At 50.7% G+C, this 23,496-nt stretch overlaps 1 protein-coding gene across 1 annotated transcript in view; it reads right to left on the bottom strand.

Moving 5' to 3' along the window:
- Positions 1 to 23,496, bottom strand: part of micall2a (mical-like 2a) — a 251,359-nt gene that overhangs the window by 45,910 nt on the left and 181,953 nt on the right. Inside the window, exons 4-6 of the mRNA XM_086000237.1 lie at positions 22,959 to 23,122; positions 20,942 to 21,084; positions 14,789 to 15,744 (exon numbers count right to left, since the gene is read on the bottom strand). Coding sequence (XP_085856363.1) covers positions 14,789 to 15,744; positions 20,942 to 21,084; positions 22,959 to 23,122 — 1,263 coding nt within the window. The remainder of the gene's footprint in view (positions 1 to 14,788; positions 15,745 to 20,941; positions 21,085 to 22,958; positions 23,123 to 23,496) is intronic.

Raw genomic sequence — 23,496 nt, 5'->3', positions numbered from 1 at the left:
TTGGCTAGTAAAAATCTATCGATCTCAGATTTAAAATTATTAATTGAGCTAGCGTTACTGCTGTGGGAGAGAGTTCCACAGTTCCACCACCCCTTGCGTGAAGAGGTGTTTCCTAACTTCTCTCCTGGATGGCCTGGCTCTGATTCCCTTGTCCTAGAGTCCTTCACCAGTGGAAAACGTTTCTCTCTCACTACCCTATCAATGCCTTTCAAAATCCTAAAAACCTCAATCGTATCACCCCTTAACCTTCTATATTCCTGTGAATACAAGCCTAGTTTATGTAATCTCTCCTCATAATCTAACCCTTGGAGCCCTGGTAACATTCTGGTGAATCTGCGCTGCACTCCTTCCAAGGCCAATATATCCTTTCTAAGATGTGGTGCCCAGAACTGTACACGGTATCCAGATGTGGTCTAACCAGGGCTTTGTGTAGCTGTAGCACAACTTCCTCCTCTTTATATTCTAGTTCTCTAGTTATAAAGGTTAACAATCCATTAGCCGCTTTCGATTATTTTTTGTACCTGACATTTTAGTGATCGATGTACATGGACCTCAAAATCTCTTTGGACCTCCACTGTTCCTAGCTTTTTATCATTTAAATAATACTCGGATCTGTCCTTTATTGGTCCATCTCCTAGGTTCCAACGTGCTAGGATCCAACTCCATTGTGGGGGGGGGGGGGGTCCGGGGGGTGAAGCAGCAGCAGCCCCCCCCCCGAGCGCCTCGCCCGAGTGGCCATTCTTCACGTACGAGGCTGGACTGTAAATGCCTGATGGCTTGTTGATGACTGGAGCTTACCACTGCTGCTCCCCATCTGCTCTTTACCCAGCATCTCCACATCCCGATTCCAGCAAGCGCCGCTGGATAGAGATCGGGAATGGGAACCCTGGCTAGTTCTTTCCTCCCGAGCCCAGAGGCACCAAGGAAAACTGTTGCCCACCACTCCCTCTCCGCCCTTGGATGAGATCACCTAACATGGGCAGAGACCATGGCTAAGGATAAGGGGTAAGCCATTTAGGACAGAGATGAGGAGGAATTTCTTCACCCAGAGAGTGGTGAACCTGCGGAATTCTCTACCACAGAAGGCAGTAGAGGCCAATTCATTAAATATGTTCAAGAAGGAGTTGGATATATTTCTTAAGGCTAAAGGGATCAAGGGATATGGGGAGAAAGCAGGGACCGGGTACTGAATTTGGATGATCAGCCATGATCGCATTGAATGGCGGAGCAGGCTCGAGGGGCCGAATGGCCTACTCCTGCTCCTATCTTCTATGTCTATGTTTCTATGTTGAACCTAGGACCTTCCTGGTCTACATGGCCCAATGGCTCCAACTACATGCCTTTCACTCTCTGTGCCAGCTGTGGCTCAGTGGGCAGCACTCTTGTCTCTGGCTGAGAAGGTTGTGGGTTCAGGTCCCACTCCAGAGACTTGTGCACAAAATCCAGGCTGACACTACTGAGGGAGAACTGCAATGTCGGAGGCACTGACCCAGGGAGCTACAGGCCACCCAATCGTGTGGGTGGAATTTTAGAAAGCACCGTGAGAGAGGAGACAATGAAACACTTGGATAGATTCAGCGTGGGTTTATGGGATGGGGGTATTGCCTAACAGAGTTACTGGAGTTTTTCCCGGCAATTACAGACTTTGTTGACAACAGGAATTCTACGGATGTGACTTATTTAGATTTCAGAACGGCTTTTGATCCTGTGCCACATTGGGATTAGTCCATGAGGCTGCAGCATGGGGTAGACAGCAAACTTCAGGGCCAAGGCAGAGAAACCGATAGATTTTTAAATATTAAGGCGATATGAGGGTATGGGGATAGTGCGGGAAGGTGGAGATGAGGCCAAGATCAGGTCAGCCATGATCTTATTGAATGGCAGAGCAGGCTCGAAGGGCCGAATGGCCGACTCCTGCTCCTATTTCTTATGTTCTTAGAAAGCAAACAGTGGTTACGACCTGGAAGGAGTCACCTTCAGGGTGTTATCCGGGTCAGTGCTGGGGCCGTTTCTGTTAACAGTACAGGCGGAAGTAAAGCTGTACTTAACTTTTCAAATTACACTTAAATTGGGGGGAGGGGCTCAAACATAGGTCCCTGAAGGTGGCTGGACATATTGAGAGAGTGGTTAGCAAAGCATATGGGATCTTGGGCTTCATAAAATGAGGTATTGAGTACAAAAGTAGAGAAGTTATGCTGAATCTTTATAAAGCTCTGGTTAGGCCACAACTGGAGGATTGCGTCCAGTTCTGGTCACCACACTTTAGGAGGGATGTGAAGGCCCTTGAGAGGGTGCAGAGGAGATTTACCAGAATGGTTCCGGGGATGGGGGATCTTAGCTACAAGGACAGGCTGGAGAAGCTGGATTTGTTTTCTTTAGAGCAAAGGAGGTTGCGGGGTGATTTGATAGAGGTGTACAAGATTATGATGGGTTTGGATAGGCTAGACGGGGAAAGGCTGTTCCCACTAGTTGTTGGTACAAGGACTAGGGGACACAGATTTAAGGTTTTGGGCAAGAGATACAGGGGGGATATGAGGAAAAACTTTTTTACGCAGCGAGTGGTGAGGACCTGGAATTCGCTGCCGACGGAAGCGGAGACACTCAATGTTTTCAAGTGGAGACTGGATAGACACTTGAGGGAAATAAACTAGCAGGGCTACGGGGATAGAGCGGGGAATGGGACTGACTGGATTGCTCTACAGAGAGCCGGCACGGACTCGATGGGCTGAATGGCCTCCTTCTGTGCCGTTATGACTCTATGGGGGAAAAATTCAATATCGCCCATTTTGGGGCGCTAATATTGGCCGGGCGCAACGTTTAGCGCCCAGTGCTAATTATCGCCTCTGACTGCAAAATTGGCCTCTATCGCCCCTGGAGGTGATTTGAGCGCTAAATCAGGCGCTACACACCTCTCCTAAGGCGCGAACGTCGAGGAGCGAGGCGCTACCTCAGAACGCTACCGAAGCTCAGGCGATATCCGTTACCATGGAAGCCCGACACACTGGCGCCGTCCAGTTCTTAAAGGGGAGGGGGCATCTTGCTGGCCAGCCACTTCCTGCTCACTGCAGCCTTGAATCTCGGCCTGGAGAGACCTCGAAAGCAATTGTGTTGGAAGCACTAATGGATAGGCCCAGGGAAGAGCTCGTCGCTTAGGAACCTCAAAAGTGGTGCTGAGGGCCAAAACTCCTTAGGACAGCGTTAAAACCAAAAATTTTGCCGACAAGAAAAGGCAGGAAGCGCCCACCTTTAAATAGCGCTCCCCCAGCCCCTTCCCGACTTGAAAACGTTCGCCTCTACCTGTCGTTCCTAGCGACAGGTGCTAAGGCAGGGGGCGCGACTCAATATCCGGTTCGGGGCGCTACCGGGGCATTGCACGCTCGACTGACGTCATGATCTGCGGGCGCGGGTGGTAGTGTTTGGTGCCGCTGCAAAACGACTGGTCAATTTCACGAGCGGCGCTAACATCGCCGCGCTCAGGCGCTAAGTTCCTGGCGCCCCCTGGAGGCGCTAACCAACCGAATCTTTCCCCCATTATGACTCTACTCTATGACTCATTAGGGAAGACAGATCTGGACAGGCTCGGAACAATAACAACTTGCATTTATAAAATGCCTGGAGAGTCTAGAACCAGGGGGTCATAGTCTCAGGAAAAGGGGTCGGCCATTTAGGACCGAGATGAGGAGGAATTTCTTCGCTCAGGGGGTTGGTGAATCTTTGGAATTGGAGGCTCAGTCATTGAGTATATTCAAGGCTGAGATCGATAGATTTTTGGGCTCATGGGGAATCGAGGGATATGGGGATCGAGCGGGAAAGTGGAGTTGAGGTCGAAGATCAGCCATGATCTTACTGAATGGTGGAGCAGGCTCAAGGGGCCGAATGGTCTACTCCAGCTCCTACTTCTGATGTTCTTACGTTCTTATTGTCTGCCCGCTTAGGTGGACATAAAAGATCCCATGGCTGGTATTTCGAAGAAGAGCAGGGGAGTTCTCCTGGCCAATATTTAACCCTCACCCAACATCACAAACAGATTATCTGGTCATCATCGCATTTTGTGGGAGCTTGCTGTGCACAACTTGGCTGCCACGTTTCCTAAATTACAGCAGTGACTACACTTCAAAAGCACTTCATTGGCTGTAAAGAACTTTGGGACCTCCTGAGGTGCTATATAAATGCAAGTCTTTCTTTGGTCCCCCCATCTTACAGCTATTTTCAAAGCCCGACAGGGTTTGGAGTTATCTGGATTGCCAGCATTGTGTGCATGCACAAACACACACATTTCACAGCAAGGAGATCATCGACGACGCAGGCAGATCGGAATCATCTCAGTCAGATAGAGAGAAGATATCGTAAAATTACAAAACATGACTGGAATTTTTCAAGAGACCAAGACGATTATGGAAATCATTAACAGCCGCCAAATGTCATAAAACATGTGACAAGGAACAGACATTCTAAGGAATTCTAAACGGGGCCAATTCTCAGAACATTTAACACGTTAAGGCCTAGAAATTGAGTTTTGGCGCAGCCAGGGCTTTAGCGCCGGAAGTTAGTGCCGGCGCTAAGTCCCCCTGCGCGCGCCAAAAATTCAGTAGCGCCGCGCCCAAACGGCTGCCAGCGCTACTGGAGGGTTTCAGCGCCTCCCAATGGGCGCTAACTGCCCCATTGCGGCGCTGTTCCGGCGCTGCGGCACCCGATGCGGTGCGGCAGGCTGGGGACGTGCAGGCCTCCTCCTCCCGTTAAGGAGGAGCTGCCTGCACCCGGCCGCGGCCCGCGCAAGTCAGCTTAAAAATGAGCCCGGCACCTCGGACAAGTGCCGGGCTTGCATCTGTTCCGGGGGGGGGGGGGGGGGGGGGAGAAGTCCGGGGAGGGAGCTGCGGGCAGGCGGCCGGCGGGAAAGTGGCCGGCCGCCGCGGGGCCTTTAATGCGCCGGCGCAAACTGGAGTAAGGCACCTCTGACAGAACGTTGCTTGCGGCTGCCACAGGCGAGGCGGCCGCAACTCAATTTCGGAGTTCGGGCGGGTTACCACGGCAACCGGGACGCTGCGCACACCGATGACGTCATCGGTGCCGGCGCAGCACTACCGGTGCAACGCCGATTTAGGGCCCCAGGGAATTTTTAAACTGGCCATAACTCTGGCGCTAGTCCCTCTAGCGCCTCAGAAGCGGCGCTAAGGCAACTGAATTTCTAGGCCTAAGCGTTTTACTCTGCAAAGCAAGGTTGTGCTCTTTTAAAGAAAGATTTGCATTTCTGTAGCACCTTTCGCAACTTCAGGACGTCCCAAAGCGCTTGAAGTGTAGTCACTGTTGTAATGTAGGAAACGTGGCAGCCAAATATGCGCACAGCAAGCTCCCGCAGACAGATAATCTGTTTTTAGTGATGTTGATTGAGGAATAAATATTGGCCCAGGACACCAGGGGAGCTAGGTTTAGAGTTAAATCTGAAAGAGGGCACCCCCGACAGTGCAGCACTCCCTCAGTACCGCACTGGGAGTGTCGGCCTAGATTTTGTGCTCAGGTCCCTGGAGTGGGGACGGCGAGAGTGCTGCCCACTGAGCCCCGGCCGACACCTCAACCTCACAGTATTGAAAGAGTCCTTCTTCTCCTTCTTAGGCAGTCCCTCGGGAACCGAGGATGACTTGCTTCCACACTAAAAATGAGTTTGCAGGTGACTGATGAGTTCAATGCGGGGTCTCTGTCACAGGTGGGGCAGACGGTGGTTGAAGGGGCGGGGGGTGGGTGGGGTGAGCAGTCTGTCGTCGTTGAGGTTGTCCATGAGGGTCCTGACGTTCCAGGTCCCGAACTTCATTTTAAAGGGTGGAAGATGCCTGTGCGTGAATTCTTTTGACGTGGGGTGGCCGTTGCACACCAGCTACCACACGGGGCTTGACAGGGCAAGGTCTTGGTCCAATGGCAAGGGGATCCAAGACGATTGGAGACCAGGCTCTGCTACAACGGCCTAGCACACACACACACACAAAAATACTCCTACTGTCCTCCTCCCTCCTTCCCGCAGGTCCTCTCTGCTTTGCATCGTCAACAACCTGCACTTATATAGTCCAACGGTAGAAAGGCTGCCTTTAAATATAAGCAAGTTTCCGTTCACCGCGGTGTTCAAACGGATTGCTTGAGCCGTCACAGGACGGGCCTTCCATTTCAGGATTGGCTCTGCTCACTGTTAGAAAAGAACACTTAAATCATTGTTCACAGAATCACAGAAACCCCACAGTGCAGATAGAGGCCATTTCAGCCCATCGAGCCTGCACCGACACATATCCCACCCGATCCCCGTAACCCCTACACCAACACATATCCCACCCGATCCCCGTAACCCCTACACCAACACATATCCCACCCTATCCCCATAACCCCACGTATTTAATCCCCCTAACACTAAGGGTCAATTAATCATAGCCAATCAACCTAACCCGCACATCTTTGGACTGTGGGAGGAAACCGGAGCACCCGGAGGAAACCCACGCAAACACGGGGAGAATGTGCAAACTCCACACAGACAGTCACCCGAGGCCAGATTCGAACCTGGGTCCCTGGTGCTGTGAGGCAACAGTGCTAACCACTATGCCACCATGCTGTTTAACAACAGGTAACAAGAGCCTCCCTGTGCAATCTGATTACATTATTTGCTAAAGAAAGCCCGGTGACAAGGTTTTAATCAAAATAAAAAATAATTTTTTTTTAAAAATTGCTCCTAGATGTCAGGCAGTTCCCAGCAGGCCCGTTTCTGGCAAGGACCCAGAGGACAACGGGAAATGGCTTTTGTCAAATTTGGGCGAAGATCCCGAGGTGAATTGAACCGTTAAGGTGGCAGATATCTGCTTGCACCTGGCACAGGGATACGAGGGCTGCCAGCTCAGGTTGAACGTATTCCTGCAGGTTTCATCGCTCGACCTGTCGCCGACCCCACACTGCCGCCATTGGTCGCCCGACATGGCCAATCCTCACGGCGCCCCGCCTTCCCACGGCCAATCGGAAAGCGAATAGACTCTTCATTACCTGATTGGATGGTTCGTGACTGTGTCAACCAGACAGCTTTTTGTCCCCTAATATGTCTCCTGGAGACTCCAGGGCAATCCTGGAGCATTGGCAACCGCTACGCTGTACACAGTTACGGGGGTATTGTAGCATAGCGGTTATGTTACTGGGCTAGAAATCCAGAGACCCAGATATAGGAGTACAAATCCCACCATGGCAGCTGGGACTTTAAATTTAGTTAATTCAATAAATCTGGAATAAAAAGCTCACATCAGTAATGGTGACCATGAAACTTGGATTGTTGTAAAAATCCATCTGGTTCACGAATGTCCTTTAGGGGAGGAAATCTACCATCCTTACCCGGTCTGGCCTATATGTGACTCCAGACCCACAGCAATGTGGTTGACTCTTAACTGCCCTCTGAAATGGCCGAGCCAGCCATTCAATTGTATTCAAGAAGGCGGCTCACCACCACCTTCTCGAGGGCAATGAGGGATGGGCAATAAATGCTGGCCTTGCCGGTGATGTCCACATCCCATGAATGAATAAAAAATACAGTCTCCCTGAATTCTGTGACTGTATCTTTGGATTTCCAGCTGGGTGGGGGGGGGGGGGTGGTGCCGAGGGGAGATTTATTTTCCCACTTGGCCATTCTCAGTCATATTTGGCCCCTTCAATGGTTGCACCTTGTTTTCAAAAGTTTGGGCTCCCTTGCCAAAAGATATATAATCAATACTGATCCCCTATAACTTAAACAAGACCAGAAACTCATCAACCCGCTTTTGAAAAGAAGTCACATCAATGGTTATGTTTAACAAGTGTCTGTTGACAAACTTACTACACTGTAGGGAGAAGGGGCGGGACGGAAGCACACAAGAGACGTGTGCCAGTGAAGGATTAACTGCTGAGAGTGGAGTGTTTCATGAGATCTGAGTCATCCTTTCTGGGAAATTATATTGTTGGGCTCCTGGCCAAAGGCGGCTCGCAGCAGTCAAATCTGCAGGGCAGCCATTACACATGGCCGTGGCATAACCACGCCTGAGCAGGGCCCAACACGCCCCGGGAGAGCGAGGCGGGAGGAAGATTGCCCGGCTCAAAACGGTCAAACCTGCAGGGCAGCCATTACACATAGGAACAGAGGAACAGGAGGAGGCCATTCAGCCCCTCGAGCCTGTTACACAGGAACAGGAGGAGGCCATTCAGCCCCTCGAGCCTGTTACGCAGGAACAGGAGGAGGCCATTCAGCCCCTCGAGCCTGTTACACAGGAACAGGAGGAGGCCATTCAGCCCCTCGAGCCTGTTACACAGGAACAGGAGGGGGGCATTCAGCCCCTCGAGCCTGTTACACAGGAACAGGAGGAGGCCATTCAGCCCCTCGAGCCTGTTACACAGGAACAGGAGGAGGGCATTCAGCCCCTCGAGCCTGTTACACAGGAACAGGAGGAGGGCATTCAGCCCCTCGAGCCTGTTACACAGGAACAGGAGGAGGGCATTCAGCCCCTCGAGCCTGTTACACAGGAACAGGAGGAGGCCATTCAGCCCCTCGAGCCTGTTACACAGGAATAGGAGGAGGCCATTCAGCCCCTCGAGCCTGCTCTGCCATTCAATGAGATCATGGCTGATCTACGGCCTAACTCCTTATACCCGTCTTAAGCCCACATCCCTTTTGGTTAACAGAAAGCTATCAATCTCCGATTTAAAATTAACAATTGACCCCCCCAGCATCAAGTGCCATTTGCGGAAGAGAGTTCCAAACTTCTACCATCCTGTGTGTAGAAATGTTTCCTAATTTCACTCCTGAAAGGTGTGGCTCTAATCTTTAGACTCTGCCCCCTAGTCTTAGAATCCCCAGCCAGCGGAAATAGTTTCTCTCTATCTTGAAAACTTCAATCCGATCACCCCTTAACCTTCTAAATTCTAGGGAATACAACCCTAGTTTGTGTAATCTCTCCTCGTAACTTAACCCTGGAGTCCGGGTATCATTCTGGTAAACCTACGCTGCACTCCCTCCAAGGTCAATATATCCTTCCTAAGGTGTGGTGCCCAGAACTGCCCATAGTGCTCCAGGTGCGGTCTAACCAGGGTTTTGTACAGCTGCAGCATAACTTCTACCCCCTTGTACTCTAGTCCTCTAGATAGAAAGGCCAGCATCCCATTAGCCTTTTTGATTATGGCCATGGCAGAACCAAGCCTGAGCTTGGCCCAGCATGCTTCGGGAGAGCGAGCAGGGACAAAGGTCACCACTTTCACACGGTGCCTCACCCAGACCAGCCCGGCTCAAGCCCACTGAGTGTGGAAGCTGGCGACAAGCCATGCCTCACCACTCGGTGGGGTATCAGTAATGTCCAACAGTAAGTTGAACCTGCCAATGGCCCTCCCCAACTGCTTAGGCAACGAGACATTGAAAGAACAGAAACTGATCACACAACGTCAACACTGTTTTGTTCACGAGTGTTGCAAGTGGTTGAGAAGCTTGAAAGAGAACAAAATAATGAACAAACTTGCATCTATATCGAAACTTACAGCCCCAAAGGAGGCCATCTGGCCCATGCACTGTCAGAGGGTCAGTACTGAGGGAGCGCCGCACTATCGGAGGGGCGGTAATGAGGGAGCGCCGCACTGTCGGAGGGGCGGTAATGAGGGAGCGCCGCACTGTCGGAGGGGCAGTACTGAGGGAGCGCCGCACTGTCGGAGGGGCAGTACTGAGGGAGTGCCGCACTGTCGGAGGGGTGGTACTGAGGGAGTGCCGCACTGTCAGAGGGGCAGTACTGAGGGAATGCCGCACTGTCGGAGGGGCAGTGCTGAGGGAGCGCCGCACTGTCGGAGGGGCAGTACTGAGGGAGCGCCGCACTGTCGGAGGGGCAGTACTGAGGGAGCGCTGCACTGTCGGAGGGGCAGTACTGCGGGAGCGCTGCACTGTCGGAGGGGCAGTACTGAGGGAGCACTGCACTGTCGGAGGGTCAGTACTGAGGGAGCGTAGCACTGTCGGAGGGTCAGTACTGAGGGAGCGTAGCACTGTCGGAGGGACAGTACTGAGGGAGCGCTACACGGTCGGAGCGGCAGTACTGAGGGAGCTCTGCACTGTAGGTGTAGCAGTAGAGGGATCGCCGCACTGTCTGAGGGGCAGTACTGAGAGAGCGCTGCACTGTCAGAGCGGCAGTACTGAGGGAGCGCTGCACTGTAGGTGTAGCAGTACTGAGGGACCGCTGCACTGTCGCAGGGGCAGTACTGAGGGAGCACAGCACTGTCGGAGGGGCAGTACTGAGGGAGCGCTGCACTGTAGGTGTAGCAGTACTGAGGGAGCGCTGCGCCGTCGCTGGGGCAGTTCTGAGGGAGCACAACACTGTCAGAGTGGTAGTACTGAGGGAGTGCTGCACTGTCGGAGGGGCAGTACTGAAGGAGCGCTACACTGTCGGAGGGTCAGTACTGAGGGAGCGCCGCACTGTCGGAGAGGCAGTACTGAGGGAGCACAGCACTGTCAGAGGGGCAGTACTGAGACAGCGCTACACTGTCGGAGGGGCAGTACTGAGGGAGCGCCGCACTGTTGGAGGGGCAGTACTGAGTGAACGCCGCACTGTTGGAGGGGCAGTACTGAGGGAGCGCTGCACTGTCGGAGGGGCAGTACTGAGGGAGCGCCGCACTGTCGGAGGGTCAGTACTGAGGGAGCGCCGCACTGTCGGAGGGGCAGTACTGAGGGAGCGCCGCACTGTCGGAGGGGCAGTACTGAGGGAGCGCCGCACTGTCGGAGGGGCAGTACTGAGGGAGCGCCGCACTGTCGGAGGGGCAGTACTGAGGGAGCGCTACACTGTCGGAGGAGCAGTACTGAGTGAACACCGCACTGTCGGAGGGGCAGTCCTGAGGAATCATCATGTCTTTGAAAGAGCTGAAGGATTAGACCCCCTCCACTGCCCTTTCTCCAGAGCCCTGCACATCTTTTCCCATTCAAGAATTTATCCAATTCCCTTTTGAAATTTATTACTGACTCTGCTTCCACTGCCCTTTCAGGTGGTGCATTCCAGATCATAACTCGCTGCGTAAAAAAATTTATCCTCATCTCCCCTCTGGTTCTTTTTACAATGATCCTAGATCTGTGTCCTCTGGTTACTGACACTCCCGCCACTGGAAGCAGTTCCTCTCTAGCTACTCAATACAATACAATACAAATCGCTTTATTGGCATGATAAGGTACATCTTATGTTGCCAAAGCATCAAAATACATTTATGGTTGAACACATAAACGCGGTTCCATTCATACAGTGTATAAACAGGTATATCCCTGAGTTTATAAATATATTTTCGCCTTGTTTATATATACTCTTGTCTTAGTTTACTGGTTGTCCCTCTGTTCATGGCAAGCTGTAACATAGTGTGCCGCCAGTGTTACACAGCTTCTCTCCTCCCCCAGTAGGAATGGGAGTTTTTGGTTGTCAGTCAGATTTCTGAATTCAGGGCATATTTGTGAGAATTTTTGATAGAAATTCTCTCTGATGCCCTGATATTTTCCACAGGCTGTGAGGAAGTGCATCTCTGTCTCAACTACTCCCTGACTGCAGTGAGAGCATATCCTGTCTTCTCTTGGCAGCCTGGTCTGCCTGTGTCTGCCTTTTTCGATCGCTAGGCTATGTTCGCTAAGTCTGTACCTTGTCAAGGTTCTTCTCAGTTTGTTATCCTTTACCATGGTCAGGTAATCAGCTATGTTGTATTGTCTGTTTAGGGCCAAGTAGCAATTGAGTTTGCTTTGGGTTTTTGTTGTTTCTGCCCAATATGACAGATATTTTTCCTTTTGCTTAGCGACGATTGTGTTGGGTCGAATTCTTTGTGTTACCCTGTCACTGTCCTGGGGCTGGTTATTGTTAGTATTGTTATTAGTTACTTTATTGAGTCCCAGGACTAGTTGACTGAGGGTATTCTTCTTTATGGTCAGCTTCTTGGCATTTCAGGGCGTCGTAGTGATAGCATTGGGGGTTGCTCATTTGTAGGTGATTCCAAAATTTGGTGGCTCTTTTTTGGATAGTGATTATTAATGGGTATTGGCCTAGTTCCGCCCTGCATGCGTTGTTTACTGTTTTCCTTTGAGTCCGGAGGATACTTTTACAGAATTCCGCATGTAGGATCTCAATTGGGTGTTTGTCCCATTTTGCAAAATCTTGTTGTGTTAGTGGTCCCCAGACCTCACTGCCATAGAGTGCAATTGGTTCAATTACTGATTTGAAAATTTTGAGCCAAATGCTAATTGGGATTTCTATTTGGATTGATTTTTTGATGGCATAGAAAGCCCTTCTTGCTTTCTCTTTCAGTTCATTCACAGCCAGTTTGAAGTTTCCCGTAGAACTGATTTTTAAGCCCAAGTATGTGTAGTGAGTGGTTTGTTCAATTTTGGTTGTTCCTACTGTGAAATTTATTGTGGGTCCATGTTGTTTGGATCTTTGCTGGAACACAAGGACTTTGGTTTTTTGGGGATTTATTGTCAGGGCCCAAGTCTGGCAGTACGACTCCAGCAGGTCCAGGTTCTGCTGTAGACCCTCCTTAGTTGGTGACAGCAGAACCAGGTCGTCGGCATAGAGGAGGAATTTAACCTTGGATTCATATAGGGTGAGGCCGGGTGCTGTAGATTGTTCAAGTAGTTTTGCCAATCCATTAATGTAAATATTAAAGAGTGTCGGTGAGATTGGCAAGCCCTGCGTCACCCCCCGCCCCTGTGGGAAGTATTTTGTTTGTTTGTCTCCAATTTTAACTGCACATTTATTGTTTGTATACATTGATTTAATTACATCATATGTTTTCCCTCCTACCCCGCTTTCGATAAGTTTCAGGAATAAACCGTCATGCCAGATGGAGTCGAAAGCCTTCTGGAAATCTACAAAGCATGCGTAGATTTTGCTTTTGTTATGGTGAACGTGTTTGTCAATTAGGGTCTGTAGGGTGAAGATATGATCGGATGTTCTATAGTTTGGCAGGAATCCAATTTGGCTTTTACTCAAGACATTGTGCTCTTCAAGGAAGTTTATAAGTCTTTTGTTTATGATGCTACAGAATACCTTCCCCAGGTTACTGTTTACACAGATGCCTCGATAGTTGTTTGGGTCGATTTTGTCCCCACTTTTGTATATGGGTGTTATGAGTCCTTTGTTCCAGATGTCAGGGAAATAACCGACACTCAGAACCAAGTTGAAGAGTTTTAGGATAGCCAGTTTCAGTTTGTCGTCTGCGTGTTTAATCATCTCGTTTAGTATGCCGTCTGTCCCGCAAGCTTTTCCTGGTCGCAGGTCCTTGAGTTTTTCAAGAAGTTCTTTTTCTGTTATTATGGCGTCTAGCGGGTTTTGGTTATCTTTTATGGCCATTTCAAGCTTTTCAAGTTTTTTGCGTATTTGGTGTTGCTCTGGTCCTAGTGTGTTTTTCTGGTATAATTTTTCAAAGTGGTTTACCCATGTATCCCCATGTGTCTCTCAAAACCCCACATAATTTTGAACTACTCCGTTAAATTTCCCCTTAACCTTCTCTACTCTAAGGAGAACAATCCCAGCTTCTCCTGGCTCTCCACATAACTGAAGAATATAGCAACTTATCAAAGTCCCCAGGACATCCCAAACTGCTTTCCGTCCAATTAAATACTTTTCAATGCAGTCAGAGTTGTGTAGAATAATATGGCAACCAACTGATCACAGCAAGATCCCACAAACAGCAATGAGAGAAATGACCAGTTAACCGGTTTTCAGTGATGTTGGTTGAGGGATGAACATTGCCCAGGACCCCGGGGAGAACTCCCCCCTGCTCTTCTTCAAACAGTGTCATGGAATAGCGTACATCAACCTGAACGGGCAGAAGAGATCTCGGTTTAACGTCTCATCCGAAAGACGGCACCCCTGACAGTGCGGCGCTCCCTCAGTACCCCGCCCAACTGCAAGCCTAGATTATGTGCTCAAGTCAAAGACAGCAAAGCCTCTTCCGAAGGGTCTGATTGGCACCCAGTGGGTAGTGAAATCACCCCTAACAGCCCTTCCCCTTCGCCTGGCACCTTCCCGTGCAAGCGCAGGAGATGCAACACCTGCCCTTTTACCTCCTCCCTTCCCACTGTCCAGGGCCCCAAACACCTCTTCCAGGTGAAACAGTGATTTACTTGTACTTCTTGCAATCTAGTATACTGTATTCGCTGCTCACGATGCGGTCTCCTCTACATTGGGGGGACCAAACGCGGATTGGGCGACCGCTTTGCGGAACACCTCCGTTCAGTCCGTAAGGGTGACCCTGAGCTTCCGGTCGCCTGTCACTTTAATTCACCGCTCCACTCCCACTCTGATCTCTCTGTCCTCGGCCTATTACATTGTTCAAATGAAGCTCAGCGTAAGCTCGAGGAACAGCACCTCATCTTTCGATTAGGCACTTTACAGCCTTCTGGACTCAACATTGAGTTCAACAATTTCAGGCAATAACCCCCTGCCCCCATTTTTCATGCTGTATGATTTTGCCATTCCCATTTGTAACATTTTATCTTTCCTGCCTCTTACAAAAGCACAGTGTATTCCTTCAATTCCTCCCCCCACCACCCCCCCCCCCCGCCACCCCCGCTGTCTCTGCACCTGCTTACTATCTGTTACATCTCCAGCTTTTTCCAGTTCTGATGAAGGGTCCCAGACCTGAAACGTTAACTCTGTTTTTCTCTCCACGGATGCTGCCTGGCCTGCTGAGTATTTCCAGCATTTTCTGTTGTGATTTCAGATTTCCAGCATCTGCAGTATTTTGCTATTATATTATGTGAAACAGGAGGTGCCAGCTTTTGCCAGCCAGATGGAGAACTAACCTTTACTGTTTGCCTGCTGGGCCAGAGTCGATCCACGGCCTGTTGATTCATTCATGCTGGAGGCCCGGTTCAGCGAAGCACGTGCGGTTCTGTCCGTCAATGGCGTGAGCACCGCCTCAGGATTGGCTCCACCTCCCGTGACCGCAGGATGTGGCGATGGCTCCACAGTGGAGATGGGCCTCCATTTGGAGCCTTTGGCCTGTGCATTGTTGGCCTCGCCCCTTTGTTCTGGAGTCGCTGACGGCCTGGCTCCCGGTTGAACATTCCTCTGGTTGCTCGCGTCCAGGGTTATGGTCTTGGTGGCCTGGTGACTGATGGGCAGCGGCCCTGCAGGCTTACCCGTGTTAAACCGGGAAGATGAGGCAACGCCTTGGCTGCGATTGTTGTTGTTGTCAAAGAGCAAATTCTTCTGGAGCACTGAGCGAGCTTTATCTTTGTCCGCTTCAGTGCTGGGCCTGGCGGTTGGAGTTGGACTCTTCAACGCTACGTTGGCGCGCTCCTGGTTTCCAGGCGACCAAGACCCCGGTGTCGTGATTTCCATCGGACTCTGCCGCCCTCGCACAGGATCCTGGGACTGGAGTGGGCTTGCGGGAGATCCCGACTGAGATAATACCCCTTTCCCCGGGGACCCCGGGCTCAGGAACCTTTGCTTCGCGGCCTGCGTTCTCTCCGCAGAACTACTCCCCAGTTTGAAAGCTGCCGGCGAGGCCTCGGCCTGTTTGGGGGGGGGTGTCACCGCAGCGGGGCCAGTCACATGGCTGACCACAGGCCTGTGGATGGTTGGGGCCGGCTCGTTGGGTTTGGGGCCGAGCCCCCGTGACGAGGGGCTGATGAAGTTGCTGTTGTTGTTGTTACTCTCAGCAGCCTTGGCGTGGTGGTTGATGCAGATGAAAGTCCCAGGCAAAGGTCCGGTCTTGTATGCACCAGCCATGAGGGTATTGGAGCATTGTTTGCACCTGCGGCACGTGAGAAGGAGGAAGAGAGAGGGAGAAGACAATGTGAGCGAGTGAGCGGAACTAGTGGGGTTGTATTCAAGTTTAATCTACACGTTAAGAGCAGTCATTTAATCAGGTCTACACAGCCACCGGCTTAAAGGGAGTGTTTGATAGAAGGGACTCTGGCTGATTTCCCTCCACATCTCATAAAAATTCTGAAACAAAATAAGACTGAGGTCTGTAGCGGTTCATGTGGATCGCCACTAAATAAGAGAGTTTGACTTCGACGAACTATTAAAAAGTTGTTTATTTACAGGAACAGGCTAATTACAGCAGATAAGATAGCAGGTAAGATGGCTGACTGTAGGAGCACCGTGGTGTAGGTCTTGTCCCAGCGGGGACTCCACGAGGACTGAGTTCGCAGTCCTGTGGGGAGCGTGATGACGTCATTGCGTTTGTGTTGTGACGTCATCACGTTGCTCGCGTTTCCCGCGCTTAGGGCGTCATGTGATGCGCGTTGTTGCGTCGCTGGCCGTTGAGGCAGAGGTCGTGAGGCCGGGCTGTGCCGGTGCTTGCTGCAGGAGCGGAAGATCGCGTCGCTCCTGTCGGCTGGCCGTTGAGGCCGAAGTCGCGAGGCCGGGCTGTGCCGGAGCACGCACATCACGTCGTACGTGACGTGACGTCAGCACGCTAGGGCGCGTCTTAAAGGGGCAATGGCCCCAACAGGTAAGTTAAAAGGGCAACGGCCCCAAAAGGTAAGTTAAACATACAGTAAGGTAAGTTAAAGGGAATTATGTGTCTCAATGTAAGGGACAACCAGTGGTACCGCCACAGGTCCATCTTTTCCCCTTCTACCATCCCGCTAGTCACATGATACAACGATAATGGAGTTGTTGACCAAACACAGCAATGGATCTATATCAATGAGTCTACAACAGACCCAGACACGAGGTGAGGAGAACCCCCAGTGGTGGAGAGCTTTGGGAACCAGAGGTCCACAGTCATCTGTTCCTCCCGAGCTCGCTACACTCACCACATCTCAGGGACACAAGAGTAGGGATTAGGAGCAGAGACCCTGATCAACTTTCACCGCCGAAATCGGTGGCTCTGAGGCCGATTTTAACACCCCTTCCATCACCTCGGTTAAGATGAGCTGAATTAGCACAGCCAATGAAGTATGGCTGTAATGTAGGGATCGCAGCAGCCAGTTTGTGCACAGTAGTGATGTTAGCTGAGCGATAAATGTTGGACAGGACACCGGGGACAACTCCACTGCTCATTCGAATAGTGGCCATGGGATCTTCTATACTCCAACTGTTTAACATTTCATCCGAAACACGATACCTTCGACAGTGCAGCACTCCCTCAGTACTGCCCCTCCGACAGTGCAGCACTCCCTCAGTACTGCCCCTCCGACAGTGCAGCGCTCCCTCAGTACTGCCCCTCCGACAGTGCGGCGCTACTTCAGTACTGCCCCTCCGACAGTGCAGCGCTCCCTCAGTACTGCCCCTCTGACAATGTAGCACTCCCTCAGTACTGCCCCTCCGACAGTGCAGCACTCCCTCAGTAATGCCCCTCCGACAGTGCGGCAGTCCCTCAGTACTGCCCCTCCGACAGTGCGGCAGTCCCTCAGTAATGCCCCTCCGACAGTGCAGCGCTCCCTCAATACTGCCCCTCCGACAGTGCAGTGCTCCCTCAGTAATGCCCCTCCGACAGTGTGGCAGTCCCTCAGTACTGCCCCTCCGACAGTGCAGCACTCCCTCAGTACTGCCCCTACGACAGTGCGGCAGTCCCTCAGTACTGCCCCTCCGACAGTGCAGCACTCCCTCAATACTGCCCCTCCGACAGTGTAGCGCTCCCTCAGTACTGCCCCTACGACAGTGCAGCGCTCCCTCAGCACTGACCCTCCGACAGTGCAGCACTCCCTCAGTACAGTACTGCCCTTCCGACAGTGCGGCACTCCCTCAGTATCAAGTTCCCCCCGGTCTGTGTGGCTCAGCAAATCACTGCCTCGACCAGCTGAACCATCGAGCACCCCTACTATTGGCCAGCTACAAGTAGCAAGGCCTTCCTGTCCTTCTGTAGCCTGACGCAGTTGCCAAGGCAATGCTGGAGCAACTCATAGACCCCAGTTTTTTTGTTGTTTAGAAACATGAAGTTTCCCTTCTGAGACACCAGCAAAGGATGTTGATGAGCAAGTGGAAGAATGTGCTCAAAAAGGATTCTTTTGTCAGAATTCCTTCAATCCTCGCCTGACATTTCACCTGGATCAGCTCCAAACTCCCTGTATTGACCCTCCATGCTTCACACGCTCCCGCCCTGTAGAGCGTCCAAGACTGCCCACGACTGCTGAGCTCTGGACAGTTGCAGCCTTTGATTCGAGTCATTGGTGAGGATTAACAGCCAGGAGATCGAACAGCCAATTAAAGGGGCAGTGACTACGTCAAGATACTTCGCTTCGGCTGCAGGTTTAGTGCATGGAATATTTGTCTATTTCAGGGACCCATCAAGTGTTCCCAGCCATCACATTTCTCGCTGCGTCGAATAGGCTTGTACTCCCTTGGGTATAGATTAAGGGGTGATCTAATTAAGGTGTTTAAGATGATTAAAGGAGTTGATAGCTTTCTCTTGATCTACCCTATTTCCTCTGGTGGGGGGGGGGGGGGAGCGGGTGGGGGGAGTCCAGAACAAGGGGGCGTAAGCTTAAAATTAGAACCAGGCCGTTCAGGAGTGATGTCAGGAAGCACTTCTTCACACAAAGGGTAGTGGAAATAGAGTCACAGACATAACGGCACAGAAGGAGGCCATTCGGCCCATCGAGTCCGTGCTGGCTCTCTGTAGAGCAATCGAGTCAGTCCCATTCCCCCGCTCTATCCCCGTAGCCCAGCAAGTTTATTTCCCTCAAGTGCCTATCCAGTCTCCCCTCGAAAACATTGAGTGGAATCTGGAACTCTTTCCCACAAAAAGCTGTTGAGGCTGGGGGTCAATTGAAAAATTCAAAACCGAGATTGATAGATTTTTGTTAGGGGATTAAGGGTTACATAGAAACATAGAAGATAGGAGCAGGAGTAGGCCATTCGGCCCCTCGAGCCTGCTCTGCCATGCAATGCGATCATGGCTGATCATCCAAGTTCAGTACCCTGTCCCTGCTTTCTCCCCATACCCCTGGATCCCTTTAGCCTTAAGAAATATATCTAACTCCTTCTTGAATATATTTAATGAACTGGCCTCCACCGCCCTCTGTGGTAGAGAGTTCCACAGGTTCACCACTCTCTGGGTGAAGAAATTCCACCTCATTTCTGTCCTAAATGGCCTACCCCTTATCCTTAGACTGTGACCCCTGGTTCTGGACTCCCCGACCATCGGGAACATCCTTCCTGCATCTTACCCCTTATCCTTACAGAACCAAAGTAGGTAGATGGAGTTAAGATGCAGATCAGCCATGATCTAACTGAATGGCAGAACAGGCTCGAGGGGCTGAATGGCCTCATTCTGTTCCTAAAGAGATGCGCAGTCGACCCGCAACTTATTCTGCCCCAACATACCTCAGCCCGAAGCTCAGGCAACCAGCCCCCCACTACACCAGTGTGGCATTATTCCATTACAACCAGCAAAGGAGTCGTTCTCTCTCTCACACTGGGCTGATCTGAACTCATGCCCCAAAGATAAATGGACAGTGCTTAACCCAGCGCATCAATCCCAGTGTCAAGCCTTGGCTCAGTGGTAGCACCTTCACCTCTAAGAGTCAGAAGGTCATGGGTTCAAGCCCCACTCCAGAGAATTGTGCGCGTAATCTAAGTTAACACATCAGCGAGAGAGTGCTGCATGGTCGGAGGTGCCGTCTTTCAGATGAGATGTTAAACTGAGGCCCCTGCCTGCCCCCTCAGATGGACATGGTGCTAATCGATGAGCAGGGAAGTTCTCCCAGCGCCCTGACCAACATTTAGTCCTCAATCAATGCCACAAAAAACAGACTGACTATCTGGTCATTATCTCATTGCTGTTTGTGGGAGCTTGCTATGCAAAATTGGCTGCTGCATTTGCCTACAAACAGTGACAGCACCTAATTAATTGGCTGTAAAGGGTTTTTGGGGTATTCTGAGGATGTCAAAGGCGCTAGATAAATGCAAGTTCTTTCTGTCTATTGGTATATTAAATTTTTTAGATCGGAATAGAATTGCCCTCCATTATAAATCCCTTTGTCCATATTGAGAATGGAATCTGACTCTCAAACTGCAATGACACCCTCCTACCAGTGTAGGCGCTCCAGCACCATCGGGAAGGTGGAACTACAGCGTGAACACGTTTTACAGCCACGGTTTCCATTCTAAACGTGGACAAAGGGATTTATAATGGAAATACAAAAATAACAAAATGTACGACTTTAAAATGGGTACTACATTACATCTCTCACCCTGGTCCAATTATCCCCTGCCCTCTAAACCTGCTTCACCTTAAGACTACACTTGGTCTCGACTGCCCGAGTGCCACGACGACAACTTGCATTTATGTAGCGCCTTTAACGTAATAAAACATTCCCAAGGCGCTTCACAGGAGCGATTATTAAACAAAATTTGACACCGAGCCACATAAGGAAACATTAGGATGGCAGGAATGACGTATGAGGAGAGATTGGGTCGATTGGGCTTGTACTCACTGGAGTTTAGAAGAATGAGAGGGGATCTCATCGAAACTTAGAAAATTCTAACAGGACTGGACAGACTAGATGCAGGAAGGATGTTCCCGATGGTCGGAGAGTCCAGAACCAGGGGTCATAGTCTAAGGATAAGGGGTAAGCCATTTAGGACAGCGATGAGGAAGAATTTCTTCACCCAGAGAGTGGTGAACCTGTGGAATTCTCTACCACAGAAGGCAGTAGAGGCCAATTCATTAAATATATTCAAGAAGGAGTTGGATATATTTCTTAAGGCTAAAGGGATCAAGGGATATGGGGAGAAGGCAGGGATAGGGTACTGAATTTGGATGATCAGCCGTGATCTCATTAAATGGCGGAACAGGCTCGAGGGGCCGAATGGCCTACTCCTGCTCCTATCTTCTATGTTTCTATGACAGGTGACCAAAGGCTTGGTCAAAGAGGTAGGTTTTAAGGAACGTCTTAAAGGAGGAGAGAGAGGCGGAGAGGTTTAGGGAGGGAATTCCAGAGCTCAGGGCCCAGGCAGCTGAAGTCAAAAGCAGAAGATTCGGGCCTACTTCTCACCTGAAACAGTTTCTGTGGTAAAGTTTCCCGTCTACTAAGTACCGCTGAACCAACAGAACCGTCTTTTTGCAGATGGCGCAGTTACTGGACAAAGTCCCCGATTTATTCGCCTGGTCACCCGCACCACGAACCGGAACTTTGTTCTGGAGGGGAGGGAGAGAAAAAAACTGCAATCATTTTGCACTCATTTCTCCATTTAACCAATAGAGTGGCTCACTAAACTCCCCCACCGATTGGAACGCCGAGACAGTTTCTCTTCCCACAGTGCCGAGACGCAATAGTCACTCTTACTTTCCCGGATGGCACACCTCACAGAGCGAGGGAGCTGGTTAACCTCAAATGGAGCAGCTTGGATTGGAGTGTGGTCTAAGCTTCCCCAACAAGCACAGTCATGGAATCAGCAGTTCAGAGAGAGGTTAAACCGGCAAGTAACTTGACAGTTGCCAGCTGAGGAAGATCTTAGGAAGTTCCTCCACACAAAGAGTCATCAGTGCATGGAGGGGACCGCCAGGTACAGATAAAACAACAGGAAATGCTGAAAACCACTCAGCAGGTCAGGCAGCATCTGTGCAGAGAAAAACAAGAGTTAACGTTTCAGGTCAATGACCTTTCATCAGGTCTGGTGAGAAGGGCAGAACTTCAAGGTGGGCATTTCTGGAAGAGAAGTGATGATAACCGTGGTAATCATTTAAGAAACAACTGGAAGCTGTGATGGCGAGGGTTCGGTAGGGAAGGATGGGCTAAGACGGACCTTCCTCATCTCCATCTATCTTGTGACTTCACAAAAGCTTTTGGCACAGTCAGTATCCAGTTGAATCTTCCACCTGGCTCTCCCCCTCTCCAATAACCAGTAGCCTGTTCCACCAATTACAGGTGTCATTGACTCCTGTAGCACAGGAGGAGAACTGATCTAGGGTGACTTATGGGGCAATTTTAGAGGAAAATGGGAAGCTTGAATCCCGCTAATTCTTTTTACCAGGGAACATGGATACTCGGAGGATTGCTGCTCAGGTAAAACACGGATGGTCATCACGTACAAGAGTGAGCTCCAACAGGCTGGCCAACCACGGAGAACATTACAACCACAGGAACATCGGAACAGGAGTAGGCCATTTAGCCCTTGGGCCTGTTCCACCATTTAATGAAATCGCGGTTGATCTGAATCATCACGATCCCATCATCAACCCACACATGGTACCTTCCAGCAAACAAGAGCAGGAACCCTGGATGATTTTTCTCGCTAGCCCAGGCACTGAAGCCCATTGTTGAGGCCTCATGCCCAACCAGACTGAGATCAGCAAACTCAGCATAGCCCATGGTTCATACCGCACACTTTCCACAGTGCACGAGGCTCTGTCCTACACTGGGCAGTGTGCTGCAATGGTTCAAAGATGCCGCATTGTCTGAATAGCCAGTAGAATCGTCGAATGATATAACACAGAAGGAGGCCATTCGGCCCATCGTGCCTGTTCCAGCTCTTTGGTAGAGCGATCCAATTAGTCCCACTCCCCTGCTCTTTTCCCAGAGCCCTACAATTTTTTCCCTTCAAGTATTTATCCAATTCCCTTTTGAAAGTTATTAGTGAATCTGCTTCCACCGTCCTCTCAGGCAGCGCGTTCCAGATCACAACTCGCTGCGTTATTTTTTTCCCCTCATGTTGACTCTGGTTCTTTTGCCAATCACCTTAAATCTGTGTCCTCTGGTTACCGACCCTTCTGCCACTGGAAACAGTGTCTCCTTATTTACTCCATCAAAAACCCTTCATGATTCTGAACGCCTCGATCAAATCTCCCCTTAAGCCTCTCTGCCTGAAGGAGAACAACCCCAGCCTCTTCTCATGGAGCTGAGATTCCTGAGTGTTCAACTGCACAGGATCTACACCACAGTTACACAATGCACTGAGGCGGCAAGAGGTTCACAAGTGTTCCGAAACAAAAAATCACACACGCGTTTACCGAGTTGGATGAAGATAGCACCCAGCTACCAGTTTCACCATGTGACAGAAACCGCCACTCACCACTGGTGCGACCCTGGAGGTCGGCGCACTGTTGGGGGTCGGCGCAGTATTGGGGGTCGGCGTATTCTTTGGGAGTTTTGGTTTGGCCTCGGGAGTGGACTTCTTCTGCACCGGCTCCTCGCTCGAGTCGGAGGCCGGTCTCTTGATGTGAGCCATTCCGCCAACTGCAAAACAGAAATATAGCATTAAAGACAGGACTTAAAACAGAAGACCAAGGTTCTCCTTCACAGAACGGATGGAAGTTTACACCATGTGAGCTTCAGATGGCTCTTCACATGCTTCCCGTGGTCTACACGGCATAGGGCTATTTGGCCTTCTCAATTAGCAGAGGCCCAACCATGTAATCCTTCCCTCCCACCAACAGGGGAGGACACAATCCTCCCCTTGGATCCCAGCACAACTCACTCCATTAACACATGGCACACCTGGGCACCCGGAGAGAGATCGGAAAACACCAAATAAAAATAGCTTAGAAATGTCAGTAGCGAGGTGTTTCAAATCATGAGGGGTCTGGACAGAGTAGAGAGAGAAACTGTTC

This window comes from Somniosus microcephalus, chromosome 11, assembly GCF_052327205.1.
Source record: "Somniosus microcephalus isolate GS21.2 chromosome 11, FLI_Smic_1.0, whole genome shotgun sequence".
In the NCBI taxonomy this organism is placed as follows: Eukaryota; Metazoa; Chordata; class Chondrichthyes; order Squaliformes; family Somniosidae; genus Somniosus; species Somniosus microcephalus.
The sequence above is the reverse complement of the archived record's forward strand: the minus strand, read 5'-3'. Positions and strand labels throughout refer to the sequence as shown.